Source organism: Sorex araneus, chromosome 3 (genome assembly GCF_027595985.1).
Source record: "Sorex araneus isolate mSorAra2 chromosome 3, mSorAra2.pri, whole genome shotgun sequence".
Classification (NCBI taxonomy): domain Eukaryota; kingdom Metazoa; phylum Chordata; class Mammalia; order Eulipotyphla; family Soricidae; genus Sorex; species Sorex araneus.
Genome location: NC_073304.1, coordinates 24,123,030 through 24,142,001, shown reverse-complemented (window position 1 = coordinate 24,142,001; position 18,972 = coordinate 24,123,030). Strand labels below are relative to the sequence as shown.

Sequence of the window (18,972 nt, the reverse complement as noted above, 5' to 3'; positions counted from 1 at the left end):
AGACCCTCTGGAAGCATTTCATCCAACGCAGTCACTGTCCCTACCTGTAGGGTGACAAACCAGGCTCAGAATCAGAGGCTGAAGCTCCCGAAGAGGCCAGCTTGGAGTTCTCTAAATCTCCATTCTCTAGAAAGTCATGAAAAGAAAGAAAAAAAATCAGTAACTGAAAGGAAAGCCAATCAATCATAATGCATCTCTTGAAAAATCTGGCAGTTGTAACCAACTTTCTCTTTCCAAAAATACTCTAGGCATAAACTTTGTACTCAGGGCGGTCCAGTCATAAATTATTCTAGCCTTCATATCCAAGTCTTCTCAGAATCAGAACTCATTTGTTAAAAATAAGCCCGTTTCCAAAATAAGCCTGCATGGAATTCATCCCAATTCAAGAATCATATTTTTCAAAAAGCAAATGGCGTCAGGAGAGAGAGGGGAGAGTGGGATAGGGGGTAAAATAAATGGGCCTCCAGTGCCCCAACTCTACGTTCAACACACTCATCACTATATCTGGGGTCAGGGACACGGTTTTGGGTTTCTTTGGGGGGTAGAGGGTGCCTCCCAAGCAGTGTTCAGGGGGCTTGGGGTCACTCCCAAGGAAATTCGGCCTCCTGGGCTGGTGGCTCAATTGTGATGGCCTGAGGATGTGGTGCTGCTCTGGCCCTCTAGGGCCACTCTGGTGGTGTTCGGGGGAACCACATCAGGCAGTGCCTGATGGCCACAAGGGCTACACTTCGCGACGCTCAGGGACCATGTGGTGCCAGAGACAGAACCAAGGTCAGTAGAGCCCTTGTACTATCTCTTTGTCCAAGAATTTCCCTTCATTTAATTTAGTTGCTCCTTCACTCATTCCCCAATGATTTACTGAGTAACTGGTAGGTGCCCTCACGGCAGAAAGAGGGTGACAGGCACAGTGAAGCAAACTCATAGGTAGCGTGAGACTGCCATTTGGGAAGGAAGGAAATCAAGGCACAGGACAGTGCTCACCAGCACCCAGCACGTTTGATAAAGGGCATTCAGGGGGCCCGGGTGACAGTATAGCAGGTAGGGACATTGCCTTGCACACATCCGCGCTGAGTTCAATCCCTGGCACCACATATGGTCTCCTGAGCCCTCCAGGAGTGGTCCCTGAGTGCAGAGCCAGAAGTAAACCCTGAACACTGCCAGGTATGGCACCCAAACACAAAATAACAACAATGAAGCCAACAAAGGTGGCCCTACCCTTAGCCACAGGTGTAATGAAGTTTGGTGGTCCACCTGTTCACTTTTCTTCTCTATAGTCAGGGATGGAACTCAGGGCCTCACCCGTGCAGGGCAAGTGCTCTGCTGCTGAGCCACATCCCTGGTCCTCTTTTAGCCTTCTCCTTATGACAGCAAGAAACCAAACCACACAGCCCATATCTCAATACCAAATGAGGCCATAAGCCTCTAACAATGAAAGCAGTTCAGTAGCAACTTAAGTGCAAAGATCTGCAATCTAGAATTAATTCCGTCTCATTTGGTAAGTGAATACAACCTATTTTCCTTATCAGTTCACACTCTCACAGGTAGGCAGAAAGAGCTTAGAGCTTAAGCCTCCAAACTGTCTTTCTTTTGTAAGTTTTTGAGCGACACCCAGCAGTGCTCAGAGCCTACTCCTGGCTCTTTGCTCAGGGATCACTCCTGGTAGTGCTAGACGAGCCATATGGGGTGCCAGGGATCAAACTCAAGTCAGCCACATGCAAGGCAAGAGCCTACCCACTGACAAGGAGCCCCAGCTCTCCTCTCTCCCTCCCACCCTTTCTTCGCAATATTGGGAATTAAACCCAATGCTTCACGCACATCGAGCAAGTGCTTTCTGCTGAACCAATTTTCCTCATATGCTGTATAGACAGGATAAGCAGAATCCAGACACGTTCTATCCGGGCCGGGGAGATGGCTCAAAGAACAGCAGTGCCTGCATTGCTAGTGGGAGCCCAAACTCAAACCCCCTCACTGCATGGTCCCCCAGCATCTCTGGGAGGAAGCCCTAATCACTGCACTGGGAGTATCCCCTGAGCACTGCTGGGGGAGGGGCCCAAACAACAAGAGTCATAGCTACAGAGACACACATATATTGGTCTCTGTGCCTAGTTCGTGGAACTGACTCCCAAGTCCCTTTTCTGCTCCTAAGTGCTAAGAGCATCTGCCAGCTAGAAATGGAGTTAATGATCCATCAGGCTGGATAAAGTGTTAGATGCTGAGCTTCACTGAAGCAAAGTTTGATCCATGCAGCCCAAATGGGTGAGAGGATGAATGAATGAGAGCGGCAGGAGATCTGCTCTGCTATCTAGTTTTGGACCTGCTAGACAGATCAGCCTGACGCTGAAGTCATAAATTGGGATCTTCCGGATAACAACAGTGTCTCTTGTTCTGACCTGATGACTCAGTGAGCTCCCAGACCCCTCTCATCATTCGAAAGACGAAGCCATGACAAGACATGGCAATTCTCAGCCCTACCTCCCATTCTCCAGAGAGGAGAGAGAAGTGAAGGCTGGAAATGGAGTGGCTGATCCATGAGGTTGGATAAAATCTCTAAAGTACTGGACTGAGAAAACTTGTAGGTTGATGAGCATATCTACATCCCAGGAGTCGATACATTCCAACTCCCGGGGGACAACACAACAGGCCCTATATCTTGGCCCCTCCTGCACCTTACCCTGGGACCCAACTGCCTGTTTTCCCCTTTATTCTGAGATAAGTTACTAAGTGCAAGCAGGTGTTTCCCTGAGTTCTGGGAGTTGTTCTAGCAAATAACTGGAACCAGGAGGCCGAGGGCCTAGGAGCGTGCCATGTGCCGCAGCCTGAGGCCCACCACTGGCAATGGGCAGCTCCAGCATGGGGCGGGGTTGGTGGGAGTAAGCCTCCCACCTTCGGGTTAGGCGCTATCTGTAGCCATGGCCCGCCAGCGGGAGCTGCAGCTGCAGTGGCGGGGAAACGACAAAAGGGGTGTAAGAACAAAGGTGGAGGAGGGGAGGGGGCTCTGGGAGGGCGCCTACCTGGCAGAAGCAGGAGGCAGGGATCCCCTCCCTGGCACCACCCTACAGGCAGAGATCCTGGAGGTGCTGCTGTTTGCCACTGTTTGGTGCCCCAGCACCCATGTTCAAATGTGTGACCTCTCACATACCACAACAAGGGCGTGACAGGCCCCACTCTCCCCCCCCCCCCCCCGCCTGTACAAGCCTTGCAATCCAAACCATTCAAGGACACAACCAAGGAGACCTCTGGGAGCACCACCAGCAAGTGTGTGACCACAATTAAAGTGTGCGGAGACCCCGTGAACAGCGCAGCGCAGGAGAGGGACGAGGGAGATGGGTAGGTATGTAAGTAGAGATGCGGAAGGATGGACGGACAGAGCAGGAGAAAGCCAAGTAGAAACACAGAAGAACGACTGAGGTTTGCTTTACACCTCTCAACCAAGTCTTTTCGGGGTTTGTTTTTTGGGCCACATCCGGCAGGTGCTTGGGCCTTACTCCTGGTGCTATGCTCAGGGGTCACTCCTGGCAGGGTTTGGGGACAACATGGGGTGCTGGGGATCAAACCCAGGTCGACTGCGTGCAAAAGAAGCTCCCTACCCACTGTACCATCTCTACACCTTTCAACCAAGTTTAAGAGCATCATCAGATGTGCCCCTGGCACACGAAGCTTCTTGCATGGAGGGATGAAGAACGGGAAAGATGGTTCTTACTCAGAACTAAGCATCCTGCTCCTCTTCAGTTCTGCTCTGATCTCTGCTCCAGCATTCTTTCTGACAGTTACTGCCTGTCATCACCGTGGCTGCCAGCTTCTTCCCAGCAGACCAACTCCTGCTCTGTCCTCAAGCCCTGGCTCCCCATGCTGGCCTCTTTTTGTTGTTCCAACTCAGTCCCATTTAAAGGCAGAAGCTTAAACGGACGGCCTTTGCAGATGTGTTCTAATCCATGTCGAACACAGGGAGACAATACTCTCTTAACAAGGACACAATATATTGACATACGTAATAGCCTAATCAGGCACTAGATATATTAAACTGCAAATTTACCCTGTTGGCCTAAATAAGTCAATCAAGATCTCCCAGAGCTCATAAAAATAAACTTATTCTAAGCTCAGTCTCTCCTATGCTCTATTTTTAAAACACACTTTTGGAAAATAATTGACTCTTATAAAACTCAACTATAGGACTTTACATCTCCTTAGTAGTTATCTTAATGTTTTGAAATTATACTAATACATGCTTGGCTTATTGTTGAACAACTTAAATAAAAATAAAGAGAACATTCTGCATTTATACTTCCAGACATTAGTATACAAACACCCAATTATTGGACTGGAGAGATAGTACAGGGGCTAAGGTGCTTGTCTTGCATGTGGCTGACCCCTACTCAATCCCTGAGCACTGTCAGGAGTGACCTCTGAGCACCGAGCCAGGAATAAGCCCTGAGCACAGCCATATGTGACCCCAAAACACAAAACCAAAACCAAAAAAACCCAAACCACAGGAAACCCACTACTCAGTATAGAACCATGAGGAAATACTGAAAAGCAAAACAAACAAACAAAAAAACCAACACAATAGAACCCAGGGGAGCAGTACTGTGGCAGAGTGCCAGCCTTGCAAGTGTGTCGTCATGAGTTGAATCCTTGGTGTCCCACTTTGCAGCTGGGCCCTTTTTAGCCGGGCAACTCTTTGGTCTATGACTCTCAGTGCTGCAAGCGATTTTCAGCCACACTAGCAGCCAAGCATGTTTTCAGCATCACAAAAGGGATGTGGCCGAGGGCAAACCCCATTACTAGTAAGATGGGCCAGGAAGCACAACCCCTGGTGAGTGCATGTATGAACACACGTGTATGTAACTGGTGTGCCCCCAACAAGTGCGAGCCCTGGCAACTGTGCAAGCACCATACTGAAGGAGCACAGACCTTGCTAAGCACCTCCGCCAAGTACACAGGCACTGAGGCCTGACGGGCAAGCACCACAGCTAAAAAAATGCCCGTAGACCACAGCCAGGCACTCGGGCCAGCCCCAGGCACCACCTCCACCTCCACAACAATAATGAAGGGGAGGGGGCCAAGGCGGAGGGAATTTTTAAAAAATTAATAACTATATTAGTTGAAGACATTCCATTTTTGTGCATATCTTTTAAAAATGTGCACATGTTTGTGTGTGTGTGTGTGTGTGTGTGTGTGTGTATTGATGTACTTCACTCTATTCCAGCCACAAACTTTGTTGGAGTACGGAGGTCACAGACTTTGCTGGACAGTATACTATAGTATGAGATGATCACATGGACTAAAATGTGATCAGGGCCAGACTCAGGGTTTTCCAAAATACAACTTTTTATTACTACTCCATTAATGTTTCATCATCTTCAGTCACTCCAGAGTTAGGTATATGGTATGTTTCTGAAAGGAGATACTGAACATTACTTACGGACATTTCTCAGAATTCATTAAAGTCGAGTCAAGTCAGAATATTAAACGACTGATAGAGTCTCAGAAGCTATCTACCATAATTTCTTTAGCAATCCCTAAAACTAGAAAGTAGAAAGCTAAAAGCTGAGTAAAAAGATTGAGCAAAAGCTGAGCTAGAGCTCAAGTCTTCTAGCAGTACTGACAATGATGTAGTAACCAGCGGAAGTCACAGCACTTGCTTCAGAGCCATCCTGGCCAGAGCCTCGCAAGGGGAAGGCACTGTGAGCATGGCTCATGGCTTCATTCAGGTCAACACCTTGTGTGTACACACACACACACACACACACGTTGAAATAAAACCTCATGTGACCTGTGGATTTTCCATGTTCTGAATCTGGTTGATGACATTTGGATGGTGTCACCTGAACAGATTTTTCTCTCTCCTTCTCTAGAAACTGTCCTATAAATTGTTTACAGATGCAGAGCTGTGCTGTCTACCATAGCAATTACTAACACATGAGAGAAAATGAAATAATATTAAAAATTCATTTCTTCAGGGGCTGGGGAGATAGTACAGGGGATAAGGTGCTTGCCTTGAATGCAGATGACCTCAGTTCAAACCATGTCACCATACGGTCCCCAAGCACCTCTGGATATGGCCAAGAAAAACAGATCAGTCCTCCGGGCACACAGCCACATTTCAAGTACACCCCCCCCCAATACACACACACACACACACACACACACACACACACACACACACACACCCCTGCACTGGACAACAAAGGTTTCATCAGCAAATTTACAATAATTTACAATAATTTTGCTGGACAGTGCTGGCCTAGAGGCTTGTCAAAATTTAGGTTCAGTTTTGTTATTGTAATAAGACTCCAGCCATGACACCTCATAAGAAAAAATCACAATGATCACCACCTTACTGGTCAGCAGGCACTCTTTCAAGTTGATTCTAGGGCCTCCGTGTGTATGGAGGTGGGGGTAGTGATCTAATCTAGGTCTCATCCAAAGGGGAGCAAGTTCTGTCACTGAGCCAAATCCCTACACCCCCAGCCCTCTCGAGTGTGTCTTTTTAAAATACCCCTAGCAATCCTGTGTACAACATAGTTCTGAGTTCCTGCTATAAACACTCTGTGCCACACCTTAACTCATCCATTTTTCAGAGGTATTCTGGCTCTCTTTCATGAGAAATGGTATTTGGAGATCACTGTTCAGGAAAGCATCACACAAAAGCATTACACAAACACATGTCATGAAGTCACCTGCAGTAGCAATTCTGTCAGTGGTCTGGCCAATAACTTCTGATTATGCTAAAAGCTTGTCTTTTGTTTCACTTTTTAGAGATTCCTTTAGTTTTCTACAAAAACTGTAATTCAGACAACATGGTTTATATGACTTTAGATGTGCATCATAATATTTCAACATCTATATATAGCACCTTATATATGCCATTTAAGTCCAATCCCATCCTTCACCCTATAAATTACCCCAAACTGATTTACTCATCCATTCCAGATTTACTACAGGAAGGCAAATCTTCTAGGGCTGGAGCGATAGCACAGCAGGTAGGGCATTTGCCTTCCATGTGGCCGACCCAGGTTTGATTCCTCCGTCCCTCTTGGAGAGCCTGGCAAGCGATCGAGAGTACCCAACCCACATGGCAGAGTCTGGCAAGCTCCCCGTGGCATATTCAATATGCCAAAAACAATAACAAGAAGTCTCACAATGGAGATGTTACTGGTGCCTGCTCAAGCAAATGAGCAACGGATGACAGTAACAGTGACAATGATTATTTATACTGATGTAAACAATTTTCGTGTTTCCAAAATAAAGTATTAAGGAGATATTCAGGGAAGACTAACATCTTAACTTCCCTTCTTTTACATATGACTATTTTCCTTTCTTTCTTTATTTTTATTTATTTATTTTTTTTTTGCTTTTTGGGTCACACCCGGCGATGCACAGGGGTTGCTCCTGGCTCTGCACTCAGGAATTACCCCTGGCGGTGCTCAGGGGACCATATGGGATGCTGGGAATCGAACCTGGGTCGGCAGCGTGCAAGGCAAACGCCCTACCCGCTGTGCTATTGTTCCAGCCCCTCCTTTCTTTATTTAAAGTGCTATGGTTTGTTATGTACTATGGTTTGTAATACTATGGTATAGTATTCTATCAATGATAGTTTTGCGTATAATCTGTTCCAACATCACACCCACCATCAGAGTGCTCACATTTTCCATCCATCCCAAAGCTCCCACCCTCTCTGGTAAACCCAGTTCTGTGGACCCACTCTACAGTTCTGCTGTCTTTTGTTGTTCCCTTACTGTTTATCTTCATCTCCCAACACACATCATTCTGTACCCACCATTTTTCCTTCTGAATGCTTTCGCCCAGCATAAAATCCTACAGTGCCATCCCTGGAATGGCATGCTGCATGATTTCATCCTTGAGGCTGCACAGTATTTCACTGTGTTTAAATATCACAAATTCCCAATTCACTTATTTTCAGTTGGACATTTGGGTTGTTTTCATATCATGACTAATATACTATATGCTGCAATAAACATAGGTGTGTTTATATCCTCATAAATTAATGTTTTTGTATTTTTGGGGGGAGGGGGATAAATGCCAGGAAATGGAATTGCTGGGTCACATGGAAATTCTATCGTTACTTTTTTTGAGAAATCACCATATTGCTTCCATAAAGGCTGATCCAGATGGCATTCCTACTAACAATGAATGAGGGTTCCTTTCTCACCACATCCCTGCCAAAGATGGTTATTTCCAGACTTTCTGATGTATGCTACTCTCACGATGTGAGTTATCTCATTGTTGTCTTGATCTTGTCTCGATCCAGCCTTAGTAGGGTATCTTTTTATAACCACTTTTGAACATATAAATTTCACATTTCATGTCTTTTTAAGAAGTAAAAGAAAATGGGGCTGGAGTGATAGCACAGTGGGTAAGGTGTTTGCCCTGCACGCAGCTGACCCGGGTTCGAATCCCAGCGTCCCATATGGTCCCCTGAGCACCGCCAGGAGTAATTCCTGAGTGCAGAGCCAGGACCCCTGTGCACGGCCGGGTGTGACCCAAAAAGCAAAAAAAAAAAAAAAAAAAGTAAAAGAAAATACATATGCGCATATTCTTTCATATTTCACCATGTAAGGTGAAAAATATAAATAAATAACAAATACAAGGGCCAGAGATATAGTTTAAAGATCAAAGCACATGCTTTGCCACGTAGCAAACTGTTTCCATCTCCAGCACCAAGTTCCCCCAGCATCATCGGTGCAGGCCTGGAGGTGGCCCTGCCACGGCATCCTTGGGTTCGTGCATGCAACTGCTCACCTGGTTGGCATAGAATCATCAGAAGGGGCCTCCAAGGTCTCCGAAGCACCATTTGAAAGGCCATCCCCGCCAAAAAAAACCCAAAAAACCCAGAAAAAAATTTAAATACATAAATACATTTGTTCCTGGAAAAAATATACATTCTTCTGCACCTTTGTCACCCATGGAAAAGGACAGCTTAAAGAGAGGCCCATGACAACCACCAGACCCCCCTCTTTCCCTTTAAAGCTGGCATGCTTAACCATGTGGAAGTTAGTGACACAGATGTCCCTGCTGACAGACATTTGAATCGTCTCGAGTCTGTTCTAAATGGTGCTACAATGCTTTGAGAATTTCATATGACGCCAGGGTACCTCTGGGATAAGTCTGTGGTGGTGGCAGTGTTTTCTAGGCTCAGTTCCTCTCAGCAATGTAAGTGCCTTGTTTACTCATAGCTTCAACAAAAATATTGTCAAACTTGTAGAATTTCGATTGTGAAGGAGACTAATTCAATTTTAATGTGCACATCTCATTTTTCTTTAACTTCTGTTGGAAAACTTTTTTCACAAAACAACTTCTCAATTTTTTTCCCTTAGGACACATTTTCAAGATTGAAACGCCTCATTTCCATTTTCTTAGAAGGCCACACCAGCTGTGTGGTCAGAGGGTCACCAAAACCACAACTGGTCCAGCCAGCAGACAGAGGCACACAATGCCAGGAATCAAACCAGGGGTCTGAAACGTACCAGACACACTCTGTCACTTAGGCCACATATGCACAGCCCTCTTTATACATTTAAATACTTTTACTTTTCAATCTTTTAGTTTGGGGGCCACACCTGTTAGTGCTTGGGGCTTATTCCTGGCTTTGCACTCAAGGATCACTCCTGGCAGGCTCAGGGAACCATGAGGTTCCAGGGATGGAACCCAGGCTGTACCAACACTTAAAGACTTGTACATTCAATTCCCTGTTCCTTCCAATGTCACTTATCCTAACAGTATTGAGTGTAAGTCATTCCCCACCTTCTCACCAGCACTATGTTTATCATCTTTACTCACCTGATAAAATATGAAAAAAAACCCAGTAATTTAATTTTGCATTTTTTGATAATTAAATTGATTGCTTTTTCTTGGAAGGGGGAACAATAGGTCTTAACCATGTAATCTATTTAATCTGCCTTTTACATGCCATAATATTCATCCACTGAAAGCAGACTATGGAATGAGTACTCAGGTATCACTTTACCAAACATTTTAGCAAAATCAAAATATACTATTACAAAACAACTGCATCAAGAGGAAATGAAAGTTAATAGTTTTGCCAAATTCACTCAAAGGCCCTTCCCGGGCAACTGCTATGTGCTAAATATGATATTCTGTACTAAGGACACAGAACTAAATTAGATGCACTTTGTGCCCTCAAAGAATTCAGTCTACTGAGGAAAAGAAACTCAGAATTAGAACCAACATACATGCAGTGCTATTCAGATACCTTTATCACAAAGATACTTTACTAATTTGGCCAAGAAAGATGTCAATGGAGTTTAGTGAAAGAGATGACAATTAAGCTGCCTTAATCAGAAGGCCTTGCTTGCCAAGTCATGTGGATAAGGGCATTATACGCTGAGTAACTGAGTGAAATCAAGAACAGGGACCCTGGGGATGGCTCAGTGGCTAAAAGTGCCTGTCTGGATAGCATAGGGCCTTGAATTCAATGCTGGTGCCACCCGCTTACACCAAGCATGGTCCCGGTAGTTCTGCTGTGTGGAACCCCCAGCACCACAATGGAGTCTGTCATTTGCGGGGCACAGCTAGGTGTGAGAACATTGCATCCAGGAGTGCAGTTCCCGGAAGGCAAGTCTGCGAGCACCAGCATAACCCCTAATGAGTGCAAGGACACCACAGCTAGATGAGTGTGACCCCAGGCAAACACAAGTGCAAGCACTGCAGCTGAAGCATGAGACCCCCCACAGCATACCACAGCCGAGTGGGCAGCACCATGGCCCAGGTGGCTCCACTATTAAGCCTGTGGAACTCCTGGCTACCACAAATAACACCAACAGGGAGAAAGTTGAGAGGAAAAGAGGAAAAAAAAAAAAGTACTAAAAAAACCCCAAACCAAAAACAGCCCATGGTGCCAACTACAGAACACCGATGAAAGAAATTAGTAAGTGGGCAACTCAAGGGCAATACATCCCACATTCATGGGCTAGAACTTGGTCATGTTGACATCCACACCATCCATCTCAGGACTTGATCCCTGTATGGTCTTCTGAGTTAACCAGTAATGACCCCTGAGTGCAGAGCCAGGAGTAAGTCCTGAGGATAGCCGGTGTGGCAGTCAAACAAAGTAGACTTACTAATTCTAATAATTTACCTGTAGATTCTTCTGTAATTTATGTTATCATTATTTACAAACACACATATTTTTGGAATTTCTTTCAGTGTATGTGTGTGTGTGTGTGAGGTGCCCAGACTGAACCCAGGGTCACATATGTAAGATACATACATACTGTAAGCACTGAACTATATCCCAGCTCACAGGGATTCCTCCTGAGGGGCACAGACAGTGGTGGGATGATACAAGTACTCTGTGATCAGTGTGGTGTGGTGATATTGTACTGTCAGAGCATTAATATTATGACTATTATAAACATGATGCTTAAAAATTATGTTTAAAATAGATTCCTGAGCACTGCCAGGTATGGTCTAAAAAACAAAACAAACAAAAAAACAAAATGTGGGCTGGGATGTAGTTCAGGGGCAGATCACATGCCCATAGGTGTGAGGCACTTGATGTGATCACTAGCACTGAATATGCATGTACACACACAACTTCCTCATTCATCCAACAGCTGTTTAATATTTCATTAGGTGGGTACCCCATAATTTCATCAGCTCCCTACTACTGGACATGTGTGTTCTTTCTAATCTCTTATCATAACAATGTTAGAATAACCTTGGGTCTAAGTCACTAAATAGGTCGGTGGTAAAATCCTGGAAGGAATGGTTCCATTGGTCCCTCACTAGGGCCTGCACTGGAATTTGTACAGATATTGACAAACTGCCCTCGATGGATAATTCTACAGTCTCTGCTTGCATCAACAATGCATGAAAAGATGGTTCCTATAACCCCTCACCAACATAGGAAGATAGGATTCCTAACTGCATGGACTTCTGAGCACTATTGGGTCTAACATTCCCCTCCCTTATAAACCCAATCCAGTGTAGTTGGGGTACCAGTTCGCTTACTGTGAGGCAGGTAAGCACTTTTCATAGCATCTTACTAGCTTAATACATACAAAAAAGGAAAAAAATATATTGCTTTTTATTTTTAATGTCAATGGTATATGATCAATTATGTAAGATCTAGCAAAGAACTATTTTCCATAAGTATAGCATGTGGAAGATATAGTCCTGTTTCAAAGAGTGAAAATAGTTACAAACGATGCTTTTCAGATTTCCTAAATTTATGTAGTGAAAAATAAACTGATATAAAAAAAAGAAAAAACCCATCTATAGCATAGCATTTACTGTTAGTCAACTATAGATTAATTTTGCAACTATTCCTAGAAGAGACCAGAGAATAAGTTTTAAAATGATTTGTATGGATATGTATTTTAAGTTGTAATGCATAGATGGATATTTGAATATTCATTAGGCAAAGTGGTAAATCAAAGTGTAGTAAAACTGGTATTATTTAGGATAAAACAAAGTCTAGAATGTCAATAAAATGAGTCTGGAGACATAGTACAACAGGTAGGGAACTTGCATTGCTCATGGCTGACCCAGGTTTGATTTCCGATATCCCACATGGCCCCCTGAACACTGCCAAGAGCAATTTCTGAGTGCAGAGCCAGGAGTTACCCCTGAGCATCATCAGCTGTGGCCCCAAATCCAAAGAAACAAAATGTCAATAAGATAACTGAGTAATGTTGGAATATAATCTATAATGTAAAAATCATTACTATGGGGCTGGAGCAATAGTATCGCCAGTAGGCCTCTTGCCTTGCATGCAGCGGCTGGGGATCAATCCCAGACACCACACACGGTTCCCTAAACTCTGCCAGAAATAATCCTTGAGCACAGAGCAAGGATTAAGCCTTGAACACTACGTGTGGCCCCAAACCCTAAATATATTTCAAGAAAAAAGAGAGAAAGGGAGAGAAAGAGAGGGGGGGGTAGTGAGGGAGAGGGTGAGAAAGAGAGAGAGATGAGGAGGGACGGAGGGAGAGAGAAAGGAAGGGAGGGAGGAAGGGAGGGAGGAAGGGAGGGGAAAAGGACAAAGGAATGAAGAAGGAAAAATTGGAGCTCAAGAATCATTCAACTTGGGGCTGGCTGGGGAGCTAGCTCAAAGGGCTGGATACCTGCTTTCACTAATAAACCCGAGCTTGAGGGGCTGGAGCAATAGCACAGCGGGCAGGGCGTTTGCCTTGCACACGGCCAACCCGGGTTCGATTCCCAGCATCCCATATGGTCCCCTGAGCACCGCCAGGGGTAATTTCTGAGTGCATGAGCCAGGAGTAACCCCTGTGCATTGCCGGGTGTGACCCGAAAAGCAAAAAAAAAAAAAAAAAAAAAAAAACCAAAAAAAACCTCAAAAACCCGAGCTTGATTTTTGCAACTGTATGGTCCCCTGAGCACTGTTGGTTGTGTCACCCCAACCCCCACCCGAACACCCAGTCCAGAGTAGCTCCCAGCATTGCTGAGTGTGGCCCAAAAATGACAAAAAAAGAAACTGCAATTTCTTTTACTCTTTTGTATTTGACTTTTTTTGTGTGTGTGAGAGATGAGGCAACACTTTTATTCTGGGGTGCCCGGGGCGGAATGCATGCTCTCCTCCCATGAGGCCTATGCTATTTGACAACATTAAAGAATGTTCTACCTTACGGAATTTGATATTTCAGATATTCTGATTATCCTAGAGATTTTCATTTATTATGTTCTTCGTACTTCCTCTGGAAAGAAAACCAAAAAGTAGATTTTTCCAAAAGCATTTGTATAGTAAGCCAGAGTTCTTTCGAACAGGCCTCAGAGGACTTCCCCTTCTCTATACAGGCTGCAAAGAAATAATTAGCCTGGCCTTTTAGACGCAAGGGCAGAGGAGCCAAAAGCAGGTTGTGTGGTTACAGTCTCAAGAGGCTTAAACTAAAAGAAACCGGCTGAGTTTATGAGCCAACCAAATCCAGCGCCCATGTGACCTGCTTCTGCTCAGCCTTCCCTGTGGTCAGGTTCCTAAATCGTTCAGATTACAACCATAAGGCCACACAGTTAAGGGCTGAATTATGACAGGACTAATAGGCTCTCTTACCACCATAAAAACATTATGACATTAAGAAAAAAAATAACCATAAAGACTAATGTAAAACACTCTCTCATAAAACCACAATGGTAAACTGAACAACATAAAGGTTCTCTCGAACCTTTATAAAAGTTCATCCCTCTCCTTCACTTCATCCAATATGCCAGCCATTGATGAATAAATTTTCATCGAAATGGAAAAAGTCAAAGAGCTGTAGCATTTCCATCACTGCAGGAAGATTTTCTCCAAAAGCTCTAAATTCTATCTAAGAATCATAAACAAGGGCGGGAATGGTGTTTAGCACTGTCATCCCGTTGTTCATCAATTTGCTCGAGCGGGCACCAGTAATGTCTCCAGAGTGAGACTTGTTGCTACTGTTTTTGGCATATCAAATATGTCACGGGTAGCTTGCCAGGCTCTGCCTTGCAGGTGGGATACTCTGTAGCTTGTCAGGCTCTCTGAGAGGGATGGAAGAATCGAGTGTGGGTTGGCTGTGTGCAAGGCAAAAGCCCTACCTACTGTGCTATCACTCCAGTCCTGGGAATGTAGCTTAGTGGTAGAAAACTCACTTGACATATATGAGGCCCTGGGTCCAGTCCTGATAGCACCAATAAAAGGAAAGGAATAATGAACAAACTCACCAGCTTTGCTTCTAGTTCTTACCACTGGAAAGCACAGTTACATACACTAAAATATATAACCAAACTAAGTTCCACTATTGACCTCAAATTCAGGATGGACTTGGCTCCTTTTTTTACAAACCCAAAGATGGGGCCAGAGAGATAGTAAGGGGGGCGGGGGGGGGGTGGGTAGGGCATTTGCCTTACAAACCCAAAGCTCCTACAATTAAATAAACAAACCTCAGCTTTTAATGCTGTAACGTTAGCACACTCCTCAGAGAATTTTACTGTTAAAAGCAAAACGCAATAGCTCCTTCCTTGGGGAGCAAAGAACCCAGGTGCCTCAAATGAGGACTATTAAAAACAATTACAGTTCATAAAACAATCAGAAGACTATGAGCCCTGGAGAGTTTAGTTCAGAAACACATTGATACTTTTCTTGCTTCTTTACCTAAAGCTCAAACATGAAGACCCTTAAAAGGTATTCTCTGCAGAGCACACTTTCCAAAAACATTTTGAAAGTGTCTTTTGAAAACAGCTAAAGGCATTTGGCTGTTCTAGATAATTACAAAGTCCTGCTTTGAAGGAATAAGTGATAAGAAAACTCAAACCACTTCACACAAACTATAAGGAATCTGCAACCTCATCTCTAACTGAGATCAACCCTCTTAAAGGCACACAGGGGTCAGGAGAGTTGGCATAGCACACAGGGTAGGACACTTGGCTTGCACCTGACTGACTCGGGTTTGATTCCCAGAGCCACATCTGGTCAGTAAGTGCACCACCGGTGTGCCCCAAGACAATAATAACAAAAGAGCGTTTTCTATTTCACTCTTTCTTTGGTTTGCTTTCCTTTGGGGGAGGGGCAATGGAGAATTAGGGTGCCACATTTGGCAGTGCTCCTGGGACCATGCCACGGTGGGGACTGAATCTGGGGTTCTTGCATACAAGACTTCTGTTCTAGTCCACTGGGCCGTCTCTCTTACCCCAGGCCTACATCTCTGAATCATTGGCTCATTTTCCAGACGAAGGTGGCAGAAGATGCCAGCCAACTGAACTCTTAATTTGAAGCTGATTTTCGGGCTGACTCCCAAACCTATATACAAGGGAGCCAAGTGACGTGCATGATCGCTACAGCTGTTCTGGAAACCCACTTAACGGGAAATCAAGGTTACTCAACTGCAGCACCACTGAAACTGAGCCAAATTTCAACCACTCCCCTTCTCCCCCACACCCCTCAGAAGTTTGCTCTGTGCAGGCAGGAAGATCTGCCGCAGCCCTGCCCTCTACCCACCGTGGGTCAGTAGGGCCCCTCCTCCCTCGGCCAACACAACCCAAGCAAAATCACCCGTGTCTGAGAACCACAGGCCTGTCTCAAAAAAATTCTTTCCCAGTCTAGAGTCCTCCTATTCATTTAGTGCTCTCCCGCAAAGGCTTTCTCTCACAATCTGACAAATGGTTACAGAGCCACTAAGACACAACTTTGAGGCTCTTCGAGACAGATTCTGTCCCTACACTCTGGCTGGTTTCTGGAGGAGCAATGAAAAAAGGTTATAAAGAACAAAAATCAGGAGACTCTCAATTAAATGCTGTTTTGAATTTTTTTTTTCTTTTTGGTCCTCTTGTACTCTCATTCTACAAAATATAGCTTGCAGCAGAAAGGCCATCACCTGCCTGGAGAACCAATGTTTCATTGTTGACCAATAAAAATAAACTACTGAAAACTTCAGAACAAGATAACAATTTCAAATAGATGGTAAACAATGCTTACTTAGTTAAGTTGAACAAGTAAATTAAACTCTTGTTACAATTTTTTGCCTCCTGGGAAATGGAGTGAAAAATGATGGCTGACAGGATTAAGTTAGGTAATACAAGTAAATACTTTCCCCCACTTGGCACAGAGTACACATTCAATTAATGTAAGCTATAGTCTTATTATGTTACTAGCTATTTTAATTAGCCAAAAATTCCACATCAAGGGAAGAGATTGCTCTGGGCTGCAAGAGAACACAAAGATAAATAAACCATCAGGCTGCTTTCAGAGCACAAGAAAAAGAAAGTAAGCATAAGCAGCACTATAGCACTGTCCTCCTGTTGTTCACAGATTTGCTTGAGCGGGCACCAGTAACATCTCCATTGTGAGACTTGTTACTGTTTTGGCATATCAAATATGCCATGGGTAGCTTGCCAGGCTCTGCCATCGGGGTGGGATACTCTCAGTAGCTTGCAGGGCTCTCAGAGAGGGATGGAGGAATCGAACCCAAGCCGGCAGCGTGCAAGGGAAACACCCTACCCACTGTGCTATCGCTCCAGCCCAAGCATAAGTATTTCTATCAAAATCCTGGGAGGGGGGAAAAAAAAGAATGCAGAAAACAATGAGAAATGGGAGAAGAGGCATTACACTCTGGCCGGGGCTATTCCAAACATCTGGCCATGTAAACCATGCAGGTCTGCCATCAGCACACAAAGACCTAACGGTGCAATGGGGTAAGGTAATTCCCAATTCACAGATCTATACACAGGGATTAATGCTTAGGAGATTTTATTTGATATATCTTTGACAAAATGTCCTTAGAATTTCTGTTGCTATAATACTGAACACAATCCACCAATTCTGAATACAAAGCATAAGAAGAGTTTAAAAGAAGAAAAAGGCCAACCATGGGTAGGGCGCTTGCTTTGTATACGCGGCCAGGGTTAGATCCCTGGGACCCCATGTCGTCCCCCAAGCTCTGACAGACTTGATCCCTGAGCATAGAGCCAGGAGTAAGCCCTGTGCAAAACTGGGTGTGGGGCCTCAAAAAAAATAAAAATAAAGAAAGAAAAAAAGAAAAGTGAGAGAGTCTGCTTATAAAGTAGCGGGAAAAGTGAATGATTCAGAGGCCTGTGTGTGTATGCATGTATGTGTGAAAATCGGATGATTCAAAGGTAGATAGGGGTGTGTGTGTGCGTAAGTGCGTGCCTATGTGTACGTGAACCAGCAACCAAAGTGAAGAAACGCGGATAGGAGGCAAAGTCGGGGATGATTCAAAGATAGGTCTGTGTGTGTGTGTGCGTGCGTGCGTCTATGCATATGTGTGTGTGTGTCTGTGTGTGTGTATAGCAGCACTCAAAGTAAAGAAACAAGGATACAAGGCCGACAAGGTCAGGGGTGCTGCGAAACGCCCTGACGTCCAGGAAGGGCTCCCCCGACAGCACAGGGGCATTCGGGGGTGGGGGTGGGGGGCAAAAGCAGGCCCTTCTCTGACACTAAGGCAAACCCCGGGGCAGTGTGGACCACGGGGCGGTCCAGGCCCCCAGAAGGTGCGCCAAGCCGCTACCACCAGCGAGAGAAGCGCTAACGGAGGAGCCAGCACAGCCACAGTGCCGAGGGGATGAACCCGACGTTCTGCAACTCCAAGATTCCCACCCCGGCTCTGCAGCTCCCCAACCGCTGGGGGTGGGGGGTGGGGGTGTCTCTCTCCACTCCAGCCCCGCGATCGCCGCCCAGCGCAGCCAGCCAGGCCTGTGCCCGGGCTCTCGGGCACGTTCCGGGGTTGCGCATCCTCGGAGTTGGCGCGGGGCGACCCGAGGGGTCGAGAGCTGCTGCGGCCGCGCCCCGCCGCCCGCCCGGGTCGGGAAAGGAGCCCACGCGGGGGGGGGGGGGGGGGCGCTCGGGAAGGTGCGGGTCGGCCGGCCGCCAGACCCTACCTGCCCCCAAGCCTGCGCGTTTTCACGCCCCCCCACCCATACCCGCCTCCTCGGGGTCGCCGCGGCTGGAGGCGCGGGGCGGGTGCGGGGACGGGGCGCGGGCGGGAGGCTGGAGGCGCGTGGGGGCTCCGCGCCGAGGATGACGAGGCTGCCTTCCCGGAGGGTGCGGGAAAGGCGGGGGGCCGCGGTGGGGGTCGTGGCGGGGAGCCGGAAGCACGGGCAGCGGGGGCCGCCTGCAGCCGGCTTGGGGGTCCGCAGCCGCGTCGCTCCCACCCGAGCCCGTCTGCGGGAGCCCGTCTGCGGCGGCGGCGGGAAGCCCCGGGGGTCGGGCCGGCGGGGTCCGACCGCGCCGCACCCCCCCACTCGCCCCCAGCGCCGGCGCCCGGGCCCTGCGTTACCTGCGGGGGCCGCGGGGCTCCGCTCCACCGCCGGGCCGTCGCCGACGCCGCCCGGGCGCTCCGACATCTGCGGCCGCCACCCCGAGCGCTCCGCGCCGGCCGCCAGACGCTCCGGAAACGGCCGAGGGCCGAGCGAGCGCGGGCGCCGCGCGCCGGGAGGAGCCGAGCGCGGCCCGGGCCGGAAGGGGCCGCCCGCTCGGGGAGTCGCGGCGGCGGCGGC

At 46.6% G+C, this 18,972-nt stretch overlaps 1 protein-coding gene across 1 annotated transcript in view; it reads right to left on the bottom strand.

Annotated features, from left to right (window-relative positions):
• Nucleotides 1-18,927, bottom strand: part of TMED8 (transmembrane p24 trafficking protein family member 8) — a 32,985-nt gene extending 14,058 nt beyond the window's left edge. Inside the window, exons 1-2 of the mRNA XM_055130830.1 lie at nt 18,753-18,927; nt 45-126 (exon numbers count right to left, since the gene is read on the bottom strand). Of these exons, the coding sequence (XP_054986805.1) occupies nt 45-126; nt 18,753-18,819 (149 nt within the window). The 5' untranslated portion in view covers nt 18,820-18,927. The remainder of the gene's footprint in view (nt 1-44; nt 127-18,752) is intronic.
• Nucleotides 18,928-18,972: the final 45 nt, after the last annotated feature.